The following is a 17,003-nucleotide window of genomic DNA, read 5'->3' as shown; positions in this document are numbered from 1 at the left end:
ACACCCCCTGCCAGGAACGCTGTACACACACACACACCCTGCCAGGAACTCTGTACACACACACACACACACACACACACACACACACACACACCCTGCCAGGAACGCTGTACACACACACACACACACACACACACACACACACACACACACACACACACACACACACACACACACACACACACACACCCTGCCAGGAACGCTGTGTACACACACACACACACACACACCCAGGAACTCTGTACACACACACACACACACACACACACCCAGGAACTCTGTACACACACACACACACACACACAGGAACTCTGTACACACACACACACACACACACACACACACACACCCAGGAACTCTGTACACACACACACACACACACACCCAGGAACTCTGTACACACACACACACACACACACACACCCAGGAACTGTACACACACACACACACACCCAGGAACTCTGTACACACACACACACACACACAGGAACTCTGTACACACACATACACACACACCCAGGAACTCTCTACACACACACACACACACACACCCTGCCAGGAACGCTGTACACACACACACACACACACACACACCCTGCCAGGAACACTGTGTGTACACACACACACACACCCTGCCAGGAACTCTGTACACACACACACACACACACACACACCCTGCCATTCAGGAACAGGTATAGTATGTAAATGCATGTCTGTCTCTTACCAGTCTTGGGGCTGACTGGGTTGTCTGAAATGGGGGTCGATGGTCAGTGACAGGAGTCTGTAATGCCTGGTGCCCACAGGAAGTCTCAGGAGTGGGTCGTTGGACACCAAGAGCCCTGCAGGCCGAGCCAGCACCTTTCCCCCCAGCCCTGGCCCTGGCGAACCTGTGACTCCCCCCAGCAAAGCTGGCCGGCGTAGCTTCTGGGATATGCTGGTAATGGGAGAAAGGGAGGTGGTGAGGTTGACCTCTGTCTTCTTGCCTGCCTCCTGTCTCCCCTCTCTACTCCCTGGAGGCCCTACCCCAGAGCTCCTGTTGTATAAAACTACTCTGTCCCTTAGACATGAGTGTACAGAACATGGCACGTTCTCACTTATATACAGATAGCCTCAGCTTAAGTGTTTTCATTTCCACTTTCCTTGTCAGATCCTCACAGCCTGCAAGATTTCAGCAGGCCTGTTACTAGTGAGGCCACTGAGGATCCGGAAAGTTGAGTAGCCTGCTCAAGGCTGCTTGGTCAGCCTCCAGCTCTTCTAGGCTCTTGTAACTATTCTTGGATGCCTCCATCCTCCACCACATTCCCCTTCCCAGTAGCCCCTCCTCATTCACTGCATTGCCCCCAGAGTAAAACAGAATGTGGGGACTTGGGTTCCCCCAAGACAACTGACGACATTGTCCTGGATCGGCCAGAAGACACTCGGGGCCGGAGGCGTCACAAAACGGAAAGTGTTCGGACTCCGGGTGGGACTGAGCGGGCAGTGGGCCCAGAGTCTGGGGCCCAGAGACAAAGGTAAGTGTGTAATCATGGAAAGTGTGCTGTGAAGTCACAGGGGCTGTTGAGTGCGTGTGAACATACAGGTCTTGTGTGTGGGTGCGAGGCTGTACTCCTGCTGTGTCTTCAGACGGAGGACCACACAGCTGGAAGAGGGCGAGGCAGGCACCCTGCAGCCTGTGTTTGCTCGTGTTGCTCAGCACTGGATGGAGTTCATGGTTCAGATTGGTGAGACCCTTCTCCCACCCCCGAGCCTGTGGCCCAGTCCCCAGCCCCCAACCCTGAGCCCCACCACGACCTCTGTGCCCGGGATCCAGGATGCGCCTCGGTGTCCAGGAGCTCTACTCACATGGTGTCCCGCTTCCTCCTCCCATCCATCCTGTCTGAGTTCACCACTCTGGTCACCTCGATGGCTGGCGACACCAGTGTCCGCATCTTTGAGCAGCATTTGTGAGTTTGGGGTCTCACGGAAGCTGAGGTGGGAGAGGCGATGGCCAGGGAATGGGGCCATGGATGGTCTGCTTTCTGTCCGTCCCTCCCTCCCACTAGGACTCCTGAGCCAGAGCTCTTCAGTCCTTGTTCCTTTGGACAGCTGGGTCCACCGCCCCGCCCGGCAGCTGAGCGGCACCTGCTGCTTCTGGGCAGGAACTTCTCACAGTGGAGGAGACCCACCCAGCAGGGTGAGGCCACAGCCTGCAGTAGGGGTGGGGGTCTCAGAGGGACCGATCCTCTGACCCTGTGGGGGACAGTGAGGGATCGAGAGGGATCAGTCCCAAGACCATCATTTTGCCCCTTGACCCCATAGCTGCCAAAGCCATGCAGCGCTTTGAGCCGGGAGGTGACGGGAGCATGGGGCGAAACGCTCCCCGGCAGAGATTCCTGCTGCTGGAGGTCGTGGACAAAAAGGTAGGCATAGGGCCAGGCAGGGGCTGGGTGGTCGGAGGGCCTCTGTGATCCCACTGATGCTCAGCCCTGACTTCCAGCTCCAGCTGCTGACCTACAACTGGGCTCCAGACCTGGGGGCAGCCCTGGGCCGAGCTCTGGTTCGCCTCGTACAGTGGCAGAACGCACGTGCCCATCTCATCTTCTGCCTCCTCAGCCAGAAGCTGGGGCTCTTCCACCACTACGGCCAGTTGGACTTCCCAGTGCGGGACGAAAAGGTGCCTGACGTCTGGGCCCCTCCTCTCCTGAGCGGTCAGCTAAAGGAAGGTGCCACTCGGAAACGGGAAAGCGAACAGACTGAGAGCAGAGGTCGCAGGGAGGGCAAGTCAGAGAGGCAGCCACGGGGTGGGAGAGGAGGTCTGAGGGCAAAGGCCCCAGACCCCTTGTGAGACTTCGTCTCTCTCAGGAGCCAAACCCATTCCTGCTGCCGACCGTGGAAGCAGAGACCCTCATCCGGAGTGCAAGTCCCCCCCTGAGCCGTGAGCAGGGCCGGCTGAGTGGGTCTTCACGGGGCGGGGGCCCCCTTCCCCTGGACACATTCCCCTTCGATGAGGCCCTGCGGGATATCACAGCCGCCCGCCCCAGCTCCTCCCTCGGCCCTGTGCCCAGACCCCCCGATCCCGTCACCTACCACGGACAACAGTTCCTGGAGATCAAGATGGCAGAGCGCAGAGGTAAGCGTGCTGGGCCAGGCGGCAGGCAGGGCCACCTATGGAGTCCGGCAGGAAGAGGGGCAGCTGCTCCTGGGGTCTGCTACTAAAAGCCTCCAACCCCTAGAGCTGGAGCGCCAGATGAAGATGGAGAACCTGTTTGTCACGTGGCAGCAGCGCTCTGCCCCAGCCAGCATGCCCATCAGTGTGAGTGCCCCACCCACGTCCTCCGGGACCGTTCCGTGACCCTGCCCTGGCCACCCGCCCAGTGCTCACTGTCCATTTCCCCAGGCCGGGGAGCTGGAGACCCTGAAACAGTCATCCCGCCTGGTGCATTACTGTGCAACGGCCCTGCTCTTCGACCCCGCAGCCTGGCTACATGGGCCCCCAGAGACCTCGGGTCCCCCGGAGGGACAGGTGAGGCTCCAGACTCTGGATTTCTCCAGGAGGACCTCTGTTCCGTCACCCCTAAAAGGGTGGTTGCCGGTGGGTAGAGTCTCTCTTAACCTCCACTCCCACAGCGGCGCCATCGCCCTGAGTCGGCCTCTGGAAGCCGAGAATCCCCCGCCAGCTGCGACTCCTCAGACGGGCCTCCGCTGGGCGCCCGGGAGGAGCCTTGGTTGAAGGAGCTGAGCTTGGCCTTCCTGCAGCAGTACGTGCAGTATCTGCAGAGCATGGGCTTTGTGCTGGTGCCACTGCGGCCCCCCTCGCCAGCCCGCAGGTGAGCCCCTCTCGTCTCCCTGCTCTCCTCTCCTCCTTCATGGCGGGTGAGGCCCCACACTCCCTTCTTCTTGGGTCCTGTTTTGGTAGTTAGGGCCATGTACACATTCAGCGCACCAGGCCCACACTATGACACGGTTCATTTCACATTTCCAGATATGTGAGTGTGTTTTCTCCCTCCTCTCTGTTTTCAGTTTGATGCCTTTTCAAAGTAGTAAATGTAAGTCATGCTTCCTCAAGATGCCTCCTAGTCCCAGAAAGCCATTTCCCACCTCCTTAGTGTTTCTGTAACCAGCTCTCCATCTCCCCGGCCTCCCTCTCTCAGGCCTTAGGAAGAGGACAGGCCTGCACCCCCAGGATGTTTCATTCGGTTGCCACTCTCATTTCTCCGGGACAGACCCCAGGAGGAACTCTGCTCATTGCCCTCCACAGCCAGGTCCCAGCGGTAGGGATTTCTCTGGTGTTCACATCCTTCCCATTCAGCTATGTTCTTCCCAGAAGTCAGAATTCCCTTTTAAAACCAAAGACACTAAGGTTAAATATATGTTTCTAGAGGAAAATTTTAAATCAAGCCTTCCTCCCTCTCAAGTCTCTCCAATCAATAGGCCTGGTCCCTATTTCCTTGAGGATTAAGTGAGACATTTCTTCTTGCCAAAGGCTTTGACCCCCACCTCCACCACCCCCACAGCAGTCCCAGCAGTTTGTAGTCCTGAGTATGATGAGTGCCGTCTCATTGGCTCTATTTTGTCCTCATTCATTCACAGTACTTCTCTTTTTTCCCTTTGTCTCTGAGTTGAGAAGGGAAGAGCAGTAGGCTTTAGATCACTGAAACTGACCTTTCCTGCTCAAAAGAGAACCCCTTTTCCCTCTCAGAGGAACCGTCTTTACCAGGGCATTAAGCATCCGCTTGAGCTTTCCCCATGAAGTCTCAAAGATGGACATCACCCACTCCCCTCCCACCCTCCCCTGCTGCCCCCAACAAGCAGGTACTGCCATATCCCAGCCCACAGGGGTCTCCCCTTAGTCACGGCAGCCTCGGTGGCCCCACCTTCTTCCTCTTGCTGGATATGAGGGACCTGTCTCCACCTCCCCTTAGAACAGCAGCTGCTGTAGAGAGAGCCCCACCCCGCAATATAGCCCCGGACTCCATTCTCAGCCTTCCCACTGACCCACCATGGGACCAAAGCAGGTTCTTCCCTCCTCTGGGCCTGTCTCCTTGCCTCCACAGTGACTCCGTATGAACTGGTCCTGGATCTGATAGCAGGGACCCTTCACCCCACAGGCCTGCCTCACCCTCTTGTCCCTCTTCCTTTTCTGCAGCACCAGTCGGCTTCGGGCCATGGCTATCCTTGGAACAGAAGGTCGAGGTTCCTTCTCCTGCCCAAAAACCAAGGCTGAAGGGAGCCCCAAGGTAAACACATTGTCATGTGCCTTCCCCAGCAGTGAAATCACCAATGCCTCAGACACCAGCATCACTGAGCCTGAATTCTTTGCCCAAGGCCTAAAGTCAGGGGCCCTGGATAATGACTGAGGTCACTGATCCCAGCCTGACACCATTAAAGTCACTGGCCCAGGGGCCTGCTTCCCCAATGAGCCCCCATCCTTGCCCCTGAATCCCAGTCTTTCTTCTTTCTGCAGAGCACGGGCTCTCCAGTCACCACATACCACCTGCAGCGGGCACTGCCTGGGGGCATCATCCTCATAGAGCTGGCTTTTCAGGTAAACAGGAGGAGCACCATGTGGGGAGAGCCAGGCCCTCCTGTCTCTTGCCCTCCTGACCTCATCTTCATCCTCTCTCCAGGGCTGTTATTTCTGTGTCAAACAGTTTGCTCTGGAATGTTCCCGAATCCCCATGGGGCAAGCTGTCAACTCTCAGGTAAGTGGTGGGGACAGAGGGCTGTGGGGTCTAAGTGTAGCCCCAGCAATGAACTGCTGCTGTTGGTGGCTGGATCATTTCAGTGCCATGGCTGGCCCGTCTACCAGTCACACTGCGGTAGTCCAGAGCCATATTCAGGCATGGCACCGGGGGCAGAAGGCAGTGCAGCACAGGGGCCGGTCTGGCCCTGGAGTCATTCTAGCACTGACCATAGATGGTTGGACAGTGGGGACATTTGAGCTGAATGGGTAATGTGACACATGAGTAGGCCAGTGCCAGTCCTGGCTTAGAGCTGGGGACAGCCTGGCACTGTTCATATAGTCACTAACACTTAGAATGTGGACTAGAGTCCCCACCCATACAGCATACCCCCACACTTAGTTTTATTTCTATCCCTGTCTGATTGCCTGAAGGCAAGGCCTCTGCACCCCATGAGGGCTGAGCACTCAGGAGGGCTCAGAATGAATGAATGAGTCAGGGATCTGAAGCCCTCCAGCTTTGAGCAAGTTCAGCCCCTTTGGGTTGTCAGACTTGTTGTGCAAGGGTCTCTGCCTTCCTTATACCTTGAGTTTCTAAAAGATCAGGGTCTGACTTGGGCACAGGCTGTCACCCTCCAGGACGGATGGCATAGACTCCTCCCAAATCTGGACAGCTTCAGATCCAGCTCGTAGGTGGTGGACTCTGACTCGGTATGGATGCCTGGTCTAGTCATCACAGGAGAGTGAGATCCAGGAAAGCCTGGTGACTTCAGTGCAGGAACCTACCTGGGCCAGGGCACAGCAGGGAGACTGGACGGGCAGGTTCTCTTCCACACTTTGCTGTAGTATTGGCGGGACAGACTCACTTCATTATTCTCTTGAGCTTCCTGAAGTCCTGACTTCCCTGTCCCCTGACCTCTATCCAGCTTGGCTTTCTCTGCCCCCGCATATCTAATCTGTATCCGTACTTAGATTTCTAAGTTGCTTTATTATTGCTATTAGTTAGTAAGTGTTTAGTATACATTCCAAGCAAAGAGGAGAATTTTATTCCTGCTGCACAGATGGGGAAACTGAGGTTCACAGAGGTTAAGTGGTGTGCCACCAACACAGCTAGTTGGTGGCAGTACTGGGGCTGCAATCTGAGGCTCGTCCTTGATGACTGCAGTGTTTATCACGCTGCTTCAAATTTATGAGGGCCTTTCCTTTACTTCCATAGTGGATGGGGAAACAGAAGCAGAGAGGTCGTGACTTACCCAGGGTCCTGCAGCTACTCTGACTCCTAGGGTCTCTTTTACAGTCATTGATTTCCTTTCCTATTAGTTTTTTGGCCAGTGCCACCTAGGGGCATGGTCATGTTGATCCTGCCATTCCAGCCTCACTTATCCAACTGTTAATACACTCTCAGTAATGCTGATTTCCTCCAAGAGAAGCCCAGCTCCATGTCTCTGCCTTCCTTTCTTCCTTCTTCAGTGGTTTGTTCATTCATTCATTCACAGATCAACTAGAGAAGGCCCACCCTGGGCTAGCCTTGACAGGATGTCCCAGATGAAGCTTTACAAATGAGTGGGAGTTAGCCAGCTTAGGGGTCAGTGGGAGCAGCATTCAGGCCAAGAGAATGGCTGGTACAAAAGTGTAGAGAAAATATGTCATATATACTTGGGGAGAGCAAGTAATTTGATGAGAAGATAAAGCTGGAGAGATGAGAAGTGACCAGGAAAACCTTTCTAATAGTCAGTAATTACACACCTGCTGTCCCAGCCCACCCTGTTTAAAACTGCACTTGATTTTCCATAACAATCTACTAATGCGCTGTGTATTCATTTACTCTGATGTTTATTATCCTGTCCCCACTGCTAGACTATAAGCTCCTTGAAGGCAAGGGTGTGTATCCCCAGCACCTAGAACAGTACCAGGTAGGCATGTGGTAGGCACTCAGCAAGTATTTATTGCATGAGTAAATCTGTGCTAGACTTGAGTGGACTCTGGGATACAGAGTTCAAAGGTCCATCTCTCAAAATGGTCAGTTTCATGTAAACAGTAACAACACAGTTTAATGTAATGAGGAGGGCTCCTCACAGAGCGTTTCTGGCAGAGGCACCCACAGGACAGGGTGAGTGGTGAGCGGTGCTCCCCAGGCAGGAGGAGGGAAGTGGGGGTGCGCCAGCATTTCCTGACCTGGTCCCCCCCCCCCCTTGGCAGCTGTCCATGCTGTTCACAGAGGAGTGTGACAGGGTGCGGGATCTGATGCACGTGCACTCGTTCAGCTACGACTTCCACCTGCGCCTCGTGCATCAGCACGTGCTGGGCGCCCACCTGGTGCTGCGGCACGGCTACCACCTGACCACCTTCCTGCGACACTTCCTGGCCCACCACCCCGATGGGCCCCACTTCGGCCGCAATCACATTTACCAAGGTCAGTGCCCACGGGCAAGCCAGTGAACCTGGAAGAGAACAGGCCGCCAGCCAGGACTGAAGGGACCGCTTCCGGGGGCCAGACCCTGTCTCTGTCTCTCCTCTCCTATATTGTCAGTCGCCTTGTGTCACTGGACCCTGTCCTTACATTCCTGTATTAAGTAACTCCCAGTCTGTTTCATAAGTTTAGGTCCTTGTGCCCTGTGTGCCCTGCCCCACCGTGTGTCCTGAGCCACTTTGTCCTATCTCCATGTCCCACAGGAGCTCCCCAGAAAGAATCAGTCTGCTCATCAGTCAGAGCCTCAGGGACTCCTGTCCTCTGCCCAGCAGATCATTGTGTCTGTCTTGGGCTCAGTGTCTCCTGTAACTCGCCCCTCAGGGACCCTGGAGCTCCCCACCCCGCTCATTGCTGCCCACCAGCTATATAACTACGTGGCCGACCATGCCAGCTCCTACCACATGAAGCCACTCCGGATGGCCCGGCCAGGAGGCCCGGAACACAACGAGTACGCCCTGGTGTCGGCATGGCACAGGTAAGGCGGGAGGGGGCGGGTGGAGCTGGAGCCAGGGCCATCCTTGCAGTGGAGGGACCCGTGTTCTCTTAGGCCGAAAGGGTGGGCCTGGCTTCATCAGAACCTCAGCCTTGACGTCTCCCCCACCCCCACTGCTCAGCTCTGGCTCCTACCTCGACTCTGAGGGACTTCGTCACCAGGACGACTTTGACGTGTCTCTGCTTGTCTGTCACTGTGCTGCACCCTTTGAGGAGCAAGGAGAGGCCGAGCGGCATGTTCTTCGGTCAGCAGATCCCCTACCTTGAATGTGGCTCTTGCCCAGTGGCCCCCGTGTCATTGCCCTGTCTCTCCTACTGACTGTCACACTCCTGCCCCCTGCCCACCCTAGGCTACAGTTCTTTGTGGTGCTCACCAGCCAACGAGAGCTGTTCCCCAGGCTCACTGCAGACATGCGCCGGCTCCGGAAGCCGCCCAGACTGACGCCTGAGCCAGAGGCTCCTGGGAGCTCAGCCAGCAGCCCTGGGGAGGCCTCCGGGGCCGATCTGGCCCCCGGACCAGCTCCCCTCTTCCCCCCACTGGCTGCAGAGGTGGGCGTGGCACGGGCACGGCTGGCTCAGCTGGTTCGGCTGGCTGGAGGGCACTGCCGTCGGGACACCCTTTGGAAGCGCCTCTTCTTGCTGGAACCACCAGGACCTGATCGGCTGAGGCTAGGGGGGCGCCTGGCCCTGGCTGAGCTAGAGGAGCTCCTAGAAGCAGTCCATGCCAAATCCATCGGGGACATTGACCCGCAGCTGGTAAGGGGCTGGGATGGGTGCTCAGAATGCCACCAGCAGCCAGGGTAAAGGTTGCAGGAGTCTCAGAGGTTGCTCTGGGACAGCAGATCCATGCCTGTGCACCTTCCCCCTAGGACTGCTTCCTGTCTATGACGGTCTCCTGGTACCAGAGCCTCATCAAGGTTCTCCTGAGCCGCTTTCCCCAGAGCTGTCGCCACTTCCAGAGCCCAGACTTGGGAACTCAGTACCTGGTAAGTTTCCTTGACCTTCCTCTGAAAGAAATCCTCATCAGAGGGATGACAGGGTCCCCCTCAAGGAGCCCCAGCGTGACTACATAGGCTCTGGAGGGAGGCTGAGATGGAGTGACTACACAGGTAGATAGGAGGAAAACTTTTCAAGCACCAAGACATAGCATGTAACTCACTGAGAATAACCTAGAGCTGTGCTCTCAGGACCCTCAAAGGCACAAACCTTGGCTAGTGATCCCAAAGGCCAAGCTCTTGGGAACCTCATAAGTTCATGGAGGTTCAAGTCCCAGAAAGGACTTCTTGGGCTTTCAAGACTTTTTACCAAAGTGTAGTCCTCATACCAGCAGCATCAGCCCCACCTGGGAGCTGGCTGAAGTGCAGACCCAAGGCCCCACCCCCAACCTGTTGGCCCAGAAGCTGTTTTTCCACCATTTCCACAAGTGATTGATGTGCACATTAGAGACTGATAGATTGCTGGGAAGGGCAGTGAAGAGAAAAGAGTGGGCACTGGGCAGTGGGCACTGGAGACTGGAAGACTCAAGGATGGGCCCAATTGAGAGCAGCAGTTTAGGAGGGGTGAGGGTCAAGAGATTTCTGGGAAAAAAGTACTTGGTCCATGGTGAGGGGTCCTGCCACATAGTGCTTGTGGGGAAGGCTCAGTTTCAAGGTGTGACAAAGCATCGTCCAGAAGCTGAGGTTAGTTAGGGTAAAGTTGCAGTAGTGCGGACCACTGTGAGCAGATGGGGGTGCTTCTGTGGGTGGCAAGAATGCTGGAGCAGGAATGGGTTTGGGGGAAGGGCGATGAGTTGAGTCTGAGGCCCAAGAGGACCTTGCAGGACCACAGTCTAGAAGGTCTACAGACATCGGGGATTGGCGCTCAGGAGGGGTATAGGCAGCACTTATATGAACAGGTGGTCACTAAAGCCCCGGGCACAGAAGAAACTGCTTGGGGAGAGATCACAATCTGAGCTACAGGGACGGACATCTGGGAGGCCAGAGACACAAAACCCAGGAGGCAGGGAGGGCTCTTCGTCTAGGGCAGAGAGCCCCTCTTTGTTGATGGGCTTCAGATGTTGATGCCAGCTTGTGCAGGGCCTTCCAGTCAAGGACCGTTCCCCTCATCCTGATGTTGCCAGACAGGCTGACTGGGAGCCAGTGAGGATGAGGAGCAAGGTTGCAGCACAGGTGGGGTCAGGTGGTGATGGAAGCCGGCCTTCCTCAGCCTGGCCCCGCCTCCAGGATGCCCTCATGGAGGGTCTCTGCCTCACTGTCCATCTCACTGTGTCTTTGGCTGTAGGTTGTGCTGAATCAGAAGTTCACGGACTGTTTTGTGCTGGTGTTTCTGGACTCCCACTTGGGAAAGACGGTGAGAACAGGGGTGGGGGGGTTGTTGAGGGGCTTTGTGTCAGCCCTAGTGGGAGGCTGTACCCCAAATGCTCCACCCCAGAGCCTGCTGAGGTTGGGGAGCCCTGCTTCCTGGGCCCAGCCTGCCCGCCTCTCACCACTGCACCCACCCCCTGTTCCTTAGTCTCTGACGGTGGTTTTCCGAGAGCCCTTCCCTGTGCAGCCCCAGGACAGCGAGAGCCCCCCCGCCCAGCTGGTTTCCACCTACCACCACCTGGAGTCTGTCATCAACACAGCCTGCTTCACCCTCTGGACCCGCCTCCTCTGAAAGACAGGCCACTGAATGTCCTCGAATCATGGCTCTGTAAGGTTGCCCACTTTAAATCTTACAGAGACCAGCCTGTCCAGGTCCCCAGGCAAGATTGGACACTGAGGGATGCCAGAGGTCATGTGAATGTGTCTTGGGGGCCTGGTAGCAGGAGCTACGCTCCCTAAACACTTGCTGCCACTGACTCAACGCAGGGCTCCAGAGGGTCCGCTCACCTCCTGAGGTACCCATGTCCTCTCAGGTCCCCGGGCCCTTCCAGAAGGAGACTCCTCCTTTCTGCTCACCTGAGCTGAGGCTGGGAATTCTTCATATCAGGTGGCAGGTAGAGCTGCTCTGCCTGAACCCTGTCCAACACCCACTTCCCCCACCCCCATCGTGAGCCCTCTGGTCATCAGTTCCCACTGGGACATCACTGCCAGACAATTGCCATTGAAATAAGACACCTCCGTTCCAATCCCAGCTCTGCGTTTGAAGCACCTGTGCATGGGCCAGTCCCTTGGCTTCTCATCTGTACACAAGGAGCGCGTACACAGAAACACTGGCACAGACTGGAGGACCTGAACATGAGCCGTATGGCCCTTCTCTGCAGGAGGGAAGTGACCCAAAGAAATGGAAAACTTAGACACTGTGTGTCCTCCGCTCCCCCTCCAATAACATACACACATGGAAACGCTCAGCAGGTTGTCTTTAATGAGAGGAGACTCAGTCGTGCCGCTCACCGTCCCAGAGGCGTGTGGCTGGAGCGCAGGGCCTCACTGGCCAGCCTGTGGACGGCCCCTCATCTCCCAGTATGAACGCAGCCAACTCAGGCCCTCTACTGTGTCTCCTGAGGGGAGCGGGGCGCGAGGCATCTCAGCCCGTGAGGAGGGAGACAGCCCCCGTCCTACACTGTCCCTCCAGGGGCCAGGCTCAGCCCACCCTCACCTCGAGGCTGGTACTCGCAGCCCACGAAGCCTGTGTAGCCTTCATCTTCCAGCAGTTGGAACAGATATGAGAAGTTGAGCTCTCCGGGGCTGTCGGGTTCCCCCCGACCCGGGACCTGTGCCACCTGCACGTGCCCTGGGGGTAGATGTGGGGGGTGGAAAGAGTGGAAGGACAGAGGAAGCCTCACGGCAGACCAGGAAGAAGCCAGGAAAGAGGCCCTCACCAACAATGGGCAGGAACTCTTGCATGTTCCCTGTCAGGTTCCCGTCCATGATCTGCCAGTGGAATAAGTCCTGGGGCAGAGAGTCCCCCAGTCAGAGACCCTGCAGCCCATACCACTGTCCCCGGATTTGGAGAACACGGGCCCTCTGAGAAGCACGCCCTCTCCCCCACTTACCATCTGTATTTGGAGGTTGGGTCTTCCCACCTTCTGTAAGATGGCTGCCGCTGGGAGAGAAACCAGGGTGGGGGGTCGTGAGACTCAAGGAGGGCTCGAGAATCAGTGGACAGAAGGCGGCACGGGGCCGGGGGCCTACCCTGCTGGGGCGTGTCCAGGAAGTACCGGGGATCCGTGATGCGGGTGTTTATGGGCTCCAGCAGTCCCACGAGGTTCTCCTAGCACCAGGCCAGACCCATGAGTAGAGCTCTTCCCAAGTTCATCCCCCTCAGTCACTGCTCAAGCCGATCCCCAGCCCTTCTGGCCTGGGCCAGGGCCCAGCCTTGTGCCTCACTGCTCTCCCTACTGTGCTTCCCCTCCACACATATACACACATGGAGTATGTGTTTTCACTGTCTCGTGTGTGTGCTCAGCTGTGTCCAAATCTATGTGACCCCATGGACTGTAGCCCGCCAGGCTCCTCTGTCCATGGGATTTCCCAGGCAAGAATACTGGAGTGGGTTGCCATTTCCTCCTCCTGACCCAGGGATCAAACCCACATCTCCTGCATTGGTAGGCTGATTCTTTACCACTGTGCCATCTGAGAAGCCCCTTTCACTGTCTTACCTGAGCCAAAACCTCAGCTGCGTGCCTGAGGTTCTCCAGGAAAACTGTCTCCATTTCACCCCTGACCGCGGCTCTGTCAGCCCCCTTGGGCACTCGGCCAGCCATCAGGTGAATCCTGTGGGGAAAATGGGGCTGGAAGGGGCTGTGGAGTCCATCCTCAGCGCGGAGGCCTTCACTCCCACACTCCCTGGGTACTTCTCTTCCAGCTGCCCTCCAACTGCACCAGCCTCCCGTCTCCCCAGGTCTCCAGTTGGGACCACCTGGCTGTGGTGCTCAGGCCTCCTGCCGCCCTCAGACACTTGTGTTAACCTAGGCCCAAGACCTTTCCCAGATTCCTTCTGAAGGCCCGCCATCCTGTTTCAGAGACCACAGGCCCTCACTCAGCCCCTCCTGTACGTCCAGATTCTCCTTTTCCACGGCCCTTCTCCTCAAGCCTCACCTTTAAAAAATTATTTTGACCCTCATGCTCAGGTATTCCACGCTGCTTGTCTCTCCTTGCATCTGTTTCTTAGCCTCTTCCCATCTGTTTTCTGCACACACACTCCTCCCTCTTCCCCATAACTGCTTGTTGCCAGTTCCTTCTCAGCCTGGTTGCCCTGTGCAGGATTTGACATTTACCTTGATCAGCCCCACTGGGTCCCCCACCTTCTCCCTTCATCGCCTCATCTTTCTCAGTCACCTCCAAAGCAGACAGGCTTCACCTCCAGCCTCATAAACTCTGCGGAATACACCAAGCCCCTGGGGGGCGTGTGGCTACTGCATCCCTGCCTAGAATGCTTCTTTGGTCAAGCAAGCACCCACCACGGAGACCCAGTTCAACATCACTACCTGTTAAGAAGCTTTCTCTGATCCCAGGCCGAGTTAGTACCTGCTCTGCTCCCACAGTCTCCTTGAACTGACCAGTCCTCTTAATGGACCACTGCTTTGTTGACTGGGTTATGTCCCAGGTCATACTGAGTTCCCAGCATGAGGTGAGCAAGAAAGAGTTGCAAACTGAGAGTGACATACACACAGATGAAATGCAAAAGGCAGTTTACAAGAGACCAGGACTGAAGGGGCAGAGGCGGGAGTACCCCTGAGCCTCTTCTCTCACGGATTAGGGGGGCGGGGGCGTGGAGAGGAGAGGTTACCTGGAACAGCCCAGAGCCTTAGCGTACAGCACCGCCTGCTCCAGCCCTTCTCGGAAGGCCGCCTGCCTCCCGGGAACAGCCCCCAGCCCATTCTCCCCCTTCTCTCGGTCTCCTGCGGAAAGAATGGGCCTCAGCTCCCTGCTCCTTCCCCCCGGCCCCACCCTGTCCTGGCCCGGGCCCTCCCGGCGCACCCGGGGGCGTGTTGATTAACACGACTCGTAGCCCGGCTTCCCGCGCCGAGCGCGCCAGCGCCTCCGGCGGCTCTGCATACGGCCAGCCGATCTCGGCCGCTTCGAAGCCCGAACTGCCCGCGGCCCGGAGCCGCGCGGGAAAGCCCGAAAGCTCCGGGAACAGCCACGACAGGTTGGCCGAGAAGCGGAGCGGAGCCATAGCTACTCGAGAGCGCGCGCGGGGCGGAGTCTCCGCAGCTAGAAGGCTGCAACCGCGGGCAGGGTCGATCGGGGGACTACAGAGCCCACGCTGCGCGCAGGGCCGGGGAAAAGGCCGGAGGGCCGCTCTTGGGGGGGGGCGGGGCGGGGCGGGGCGTGGAGGACCCAGAAATGATGGAGGAACCCGGCCCGGCCGCGCGGGGGCGCGCTGGCGCCGCGAGCTGGGTGCCCTCCCTCTCGGGCTGGGAGACCCGTGGGTGGTAAGGGCAGCGGACCTGCCAGGAAAGTTCACTTTTCCGGACGGGAGAGGGAGGCACGGGGAGGGGCCGCGGGCCCAGTTAGGGTGAAGGAACGTGGATGCTAACAAACGCTTGGTGTTTACTTTCATTATAACCAAAGTATCTGTTCATTAAAGAACTTTTGAAAGCCATGTGCCGCACTACTCACCCGTTAACTTTCCTGTACAGTGCAAAAACCAAACACGTACAGTCTTGTCTTAGAAAACCCTGATCACAGTGTATATGCGGTCTTATGGCATATTATTTCGTTTTCCCCAAGAAAACCTTGAATTAGCTGCTCGTTCCACACCTTAACAGCCTAAAATTGACCATGCTTACAGGGGTTTCAAAGTGTGTGTGTGTGCGCGTGCGTGTGCTATAAAAGCTCTTTAATGCACCTTTTGGTTCCATCTCTGAATCGTTTTCTCAGGTTCCTTTTGTAGGTACAAAGTTCAAAGTCCTTTGTAAGGAAAACTGCCCCCACCCCTGGACTCCGCACCGAGCGGCTGTGGGCGGGCCGTCCCCTCTCAGCCCCAACTGATTGGGCCACGGAGAGACATCTGATCCAAGCGCAGCCAATCCATAGACGGGCCCGAGACCCTTGTCCAGTTTGTAAAGCTAATCTGGCCAATTAGATTCCCTCTTGGAGAGTTCAAACAAGGAAATACTGAGAGCCAAGTAAGCGGTGGGTTTGGTAGAAACGAAATAAGCCGGAGTCAGGTGGTGAAGAAAATTAGAACAGAGAAGGAGAACAACCGAACACTACGAGTAGGCGTAGCACATTGAGATACCGCTGCTTTCGAGTTCCCAAGACTGACCAAACCCACGGCAGCTCCCAGGTCTACGCTTCCCCAGGCCAGGATATTTAGACTTTCCCGGTTTCTGTGTCTGTAGTCTCTTGGTGTTTCTTCAGATTCTCCGAATAAATTTATTTCAGCCACACTAACCCAACTGAATAGGCGGATTCCAGGTTGGGATTACATGGTGAAAAAGTAGGACCATGCTTAAGTTTTTTATGACTGTGCTAATGTGCTGTGGGCGCGAAGTTGCTTCTGTCGTGTCCGACTCTGTGCGACCCTATGGACTGCAGCCTGCCAGGCTCCTCTGTCCATGTCCATGGGATTGTCCAGGGGAGAAACCTGGAGTGGGTTGCCGTTCCCTCTTCCAGGGTATCTTCCCGACCCAGGGATTGAACCCGTCTCAAGTCAATCTGCATTGGCAGGCCGGATTTTTACCACTAGCGCCACTTGGGAATGGCTTCTCAAAAATGTAATTTTACACTCAGATGACACATGCATAGAAGTCATCTTGATCTGCTTCCTGTGCTAACTTTGACAAACGGCAGCTTGAAGTACAACATCAGGAGAACCCAGTGTCCACTGTCTTCTGTCACTGCTCACTTGCATCTCAAGTCAGGCTCACTCAGACACCCTGGGTCCAGGCTGAGAGAATTAACCCAAGTTGCTGGCACATACTGTTTCTTCAGCACTACCTCCACGAACAGACGGATGTCAGCTCACCTGAAATCAAATCACATTATTTCTTGCCCCTCTGCATTATGCTTGGAACTCTGACTCCTCTAGGAACATGTTTATTGGAAGAAAGTGAAAATGAAAGTCGCTCAGACATGTCCACTCTTTGCGACCCCATGGACTGTAGTCTGCAAGGCTCCTTTGTCCATGGAATTCTCCAGGCCAGAATACTGAAGTGGGTAGCCTTTCCCTTCTCCAGGGGATCTTCCCAACCCAGGGATCGGACTCAGGTCTCCCGCATTGCAGGCGGATTCTTTACCAGCTGAGCTATCAGGGAAGCCTGACATGTTTCTTGGGTACTGTCCAGTCAGGATACGGCCTCACTAAGTTTAACATTTTAATCAATCTCAAGTTCAGCATGTTTATGATCCACTGTTGACAATGCAGAGTAACATCTAAGGTAAGTAATTCCTTATCAACACTTCACTGTAAATCTCTGAGTATGCAAATTCTATTTAAGACTTTAAAAAC

At 56.1% G+C, this 17,003-nt stretch overlaps 2 protein-coding genes across 7 annotated transcripts in view; one reads left to right on the top strand and one right to left on the bottom strand.

Annotated features, from left to right (window-relative positions):
- Positions 1 to 11,952, top strand: part of SZT2 (SZT2 subunit of KICSTOR complex) — a 52,710-nt gene extending 40,758 nt beyond the window's left edge. For 3 of the 4 annotated variants that reach the window (XM_081492640.1, XM_081492639.1, XM_081492636.1), the window contains 21 exons: positions 804 to 937; positions 1,345 to 1,511; positions 1,624 to 1,721; positions 1,811 to 1,943; positions 2,043 to 2,173; positions 2,299 to 2,399; positions 2,477 to 2,653; positions 2,842 to 3,109; positions 3,213 to 3,292; positions 3,377 to 3,502; positions 3,607 to 3,806; positions 5,126 to 5,216; positions 5,444 to 5,524; positions 5,607 to 5,681; positions 7,859 to 8,072; positions 8,451 to 8,604; positions 8,744 to 8,866; positions 8,972 to 9,377; positions 9,491 to 9,607; positions 10,902 to 10,970; positions 11,133 to 11,952. In XM_081492640.1, coding sequence (XP_081348766.1) covers positions 804 to 937; positions 1,345 to 1,511; positions 1,624 to 1,721; positions 1,811 to 1,943; positions 2,043 to 2,173; positions 2,299 to 2,399; positions 2,477 to 2,653; positions 2,842 to 3,109; positions 3,213 to 3,292; positions 3,377 to 3,502; positions 3,607 to 3,806; positions 5,126 to 5,216; positions 5,444 to 5,524; positions 5,607 to 5,681; positions 7,859 to 8,072; positions 8,451 to 8,604; positions 8,744 to 8,866; positions 8,972 to 9,377; positions 9,491 to 9,607; positions 10,902 to 10,970; positions 11,133 to 11,276 — 3,089 coding nt within the window. In that variant the 3' untranslated portion in view covers positions 11,277 to 11,952. The remainder of the gene's footprint in view (positions 1 to 803; positions 938 to 1,344; positions 1,512 to 1,623; positions 1,722 to 1,810; positions 1,944 to 2,042; positions 2,174 to 2,298; positions 2,400 to 2,476; positions 2,654 to 2,841; positions 3,110 to 3,212; positions 3,293 to 3,376; positions 3,503 to 3,606; positions 3,807 to 5,125; positions 5,217 to 5,443; positions 5,525 to 5,606; positions 5,682 to 7,858; positions 8,073 to 8,450; positions 8,605 to 8,743; positions 8,867 to 8,971; positions 9,378 to 9,490; positions 9,608 to 10,901; positions 10,971 to 11,132) is intronic. The other variant, XM_081492637.1, reaches the window with a different exon arrangement.
- On the bottom strand, positions 11,945 to 14,849 carry HYI (hydroxypyruvate isomerase (putative)). 3 transcript variants are annotated; one of them, XM_081492653.1, is made up of 8 exons: positions 14,525 to 14,849; positions 14,334 to 14,445; positions 13,204 to 13,318; positions 12,737 to 12,815; positions 12,598 to 12,647; positions 12,424 to 12,493; positions 12,201 to 12,335; positions 11,945 to 12,102 (listed from the first exon to the last, which is right to left on the bottom strand). In XM_081492653.1, exons 1-8 carry the CDS (start codon positions 14,721 to 14,723, stop codon positions 12,029 to 12,031), a joined length of 834 nt encoding a protein of 277 aa, XP_081348779.1. In that variant the 5' UTR covers positions 14,724 to 14,849; the 3' UTR covers positions 11,945 to 12,028. The 3 variants fall into 3 exon arrangements, with proteins under 3 accessions (XP_081348779.1, XP_081348780.1, XP_081348781.1); XM_081492654.1 differs by having other exon boundaries at positions 12,201 to 12,245; XM_081492655.1 differs by lacking the exon at positions 12,424 to 12,493.
- Positions 14,850 to 17,003: the final 2,154 nt, after the last annotated feature.

This window comes from Giraffa tippelskirchi, chromosome 5, assembly GCF_054371585.1.
Source record: "Giraffa tippelskirchi isolate mGirTip1 chromosome 5, T2T-mGirTip1v1.2.pri, whole genome shotgun sequence".
Lineage (NCBI taxonomy): Eukaryota > Metazoa > Chordata > Mammalia > Artiodactyla > Giraffidae > Giraffa > Giraffa tippelskirchi.
Note: the sequence above shows the minus strand (reverse complement) of the source record. Positions and strands in the feature narration are given on the sequence as shown.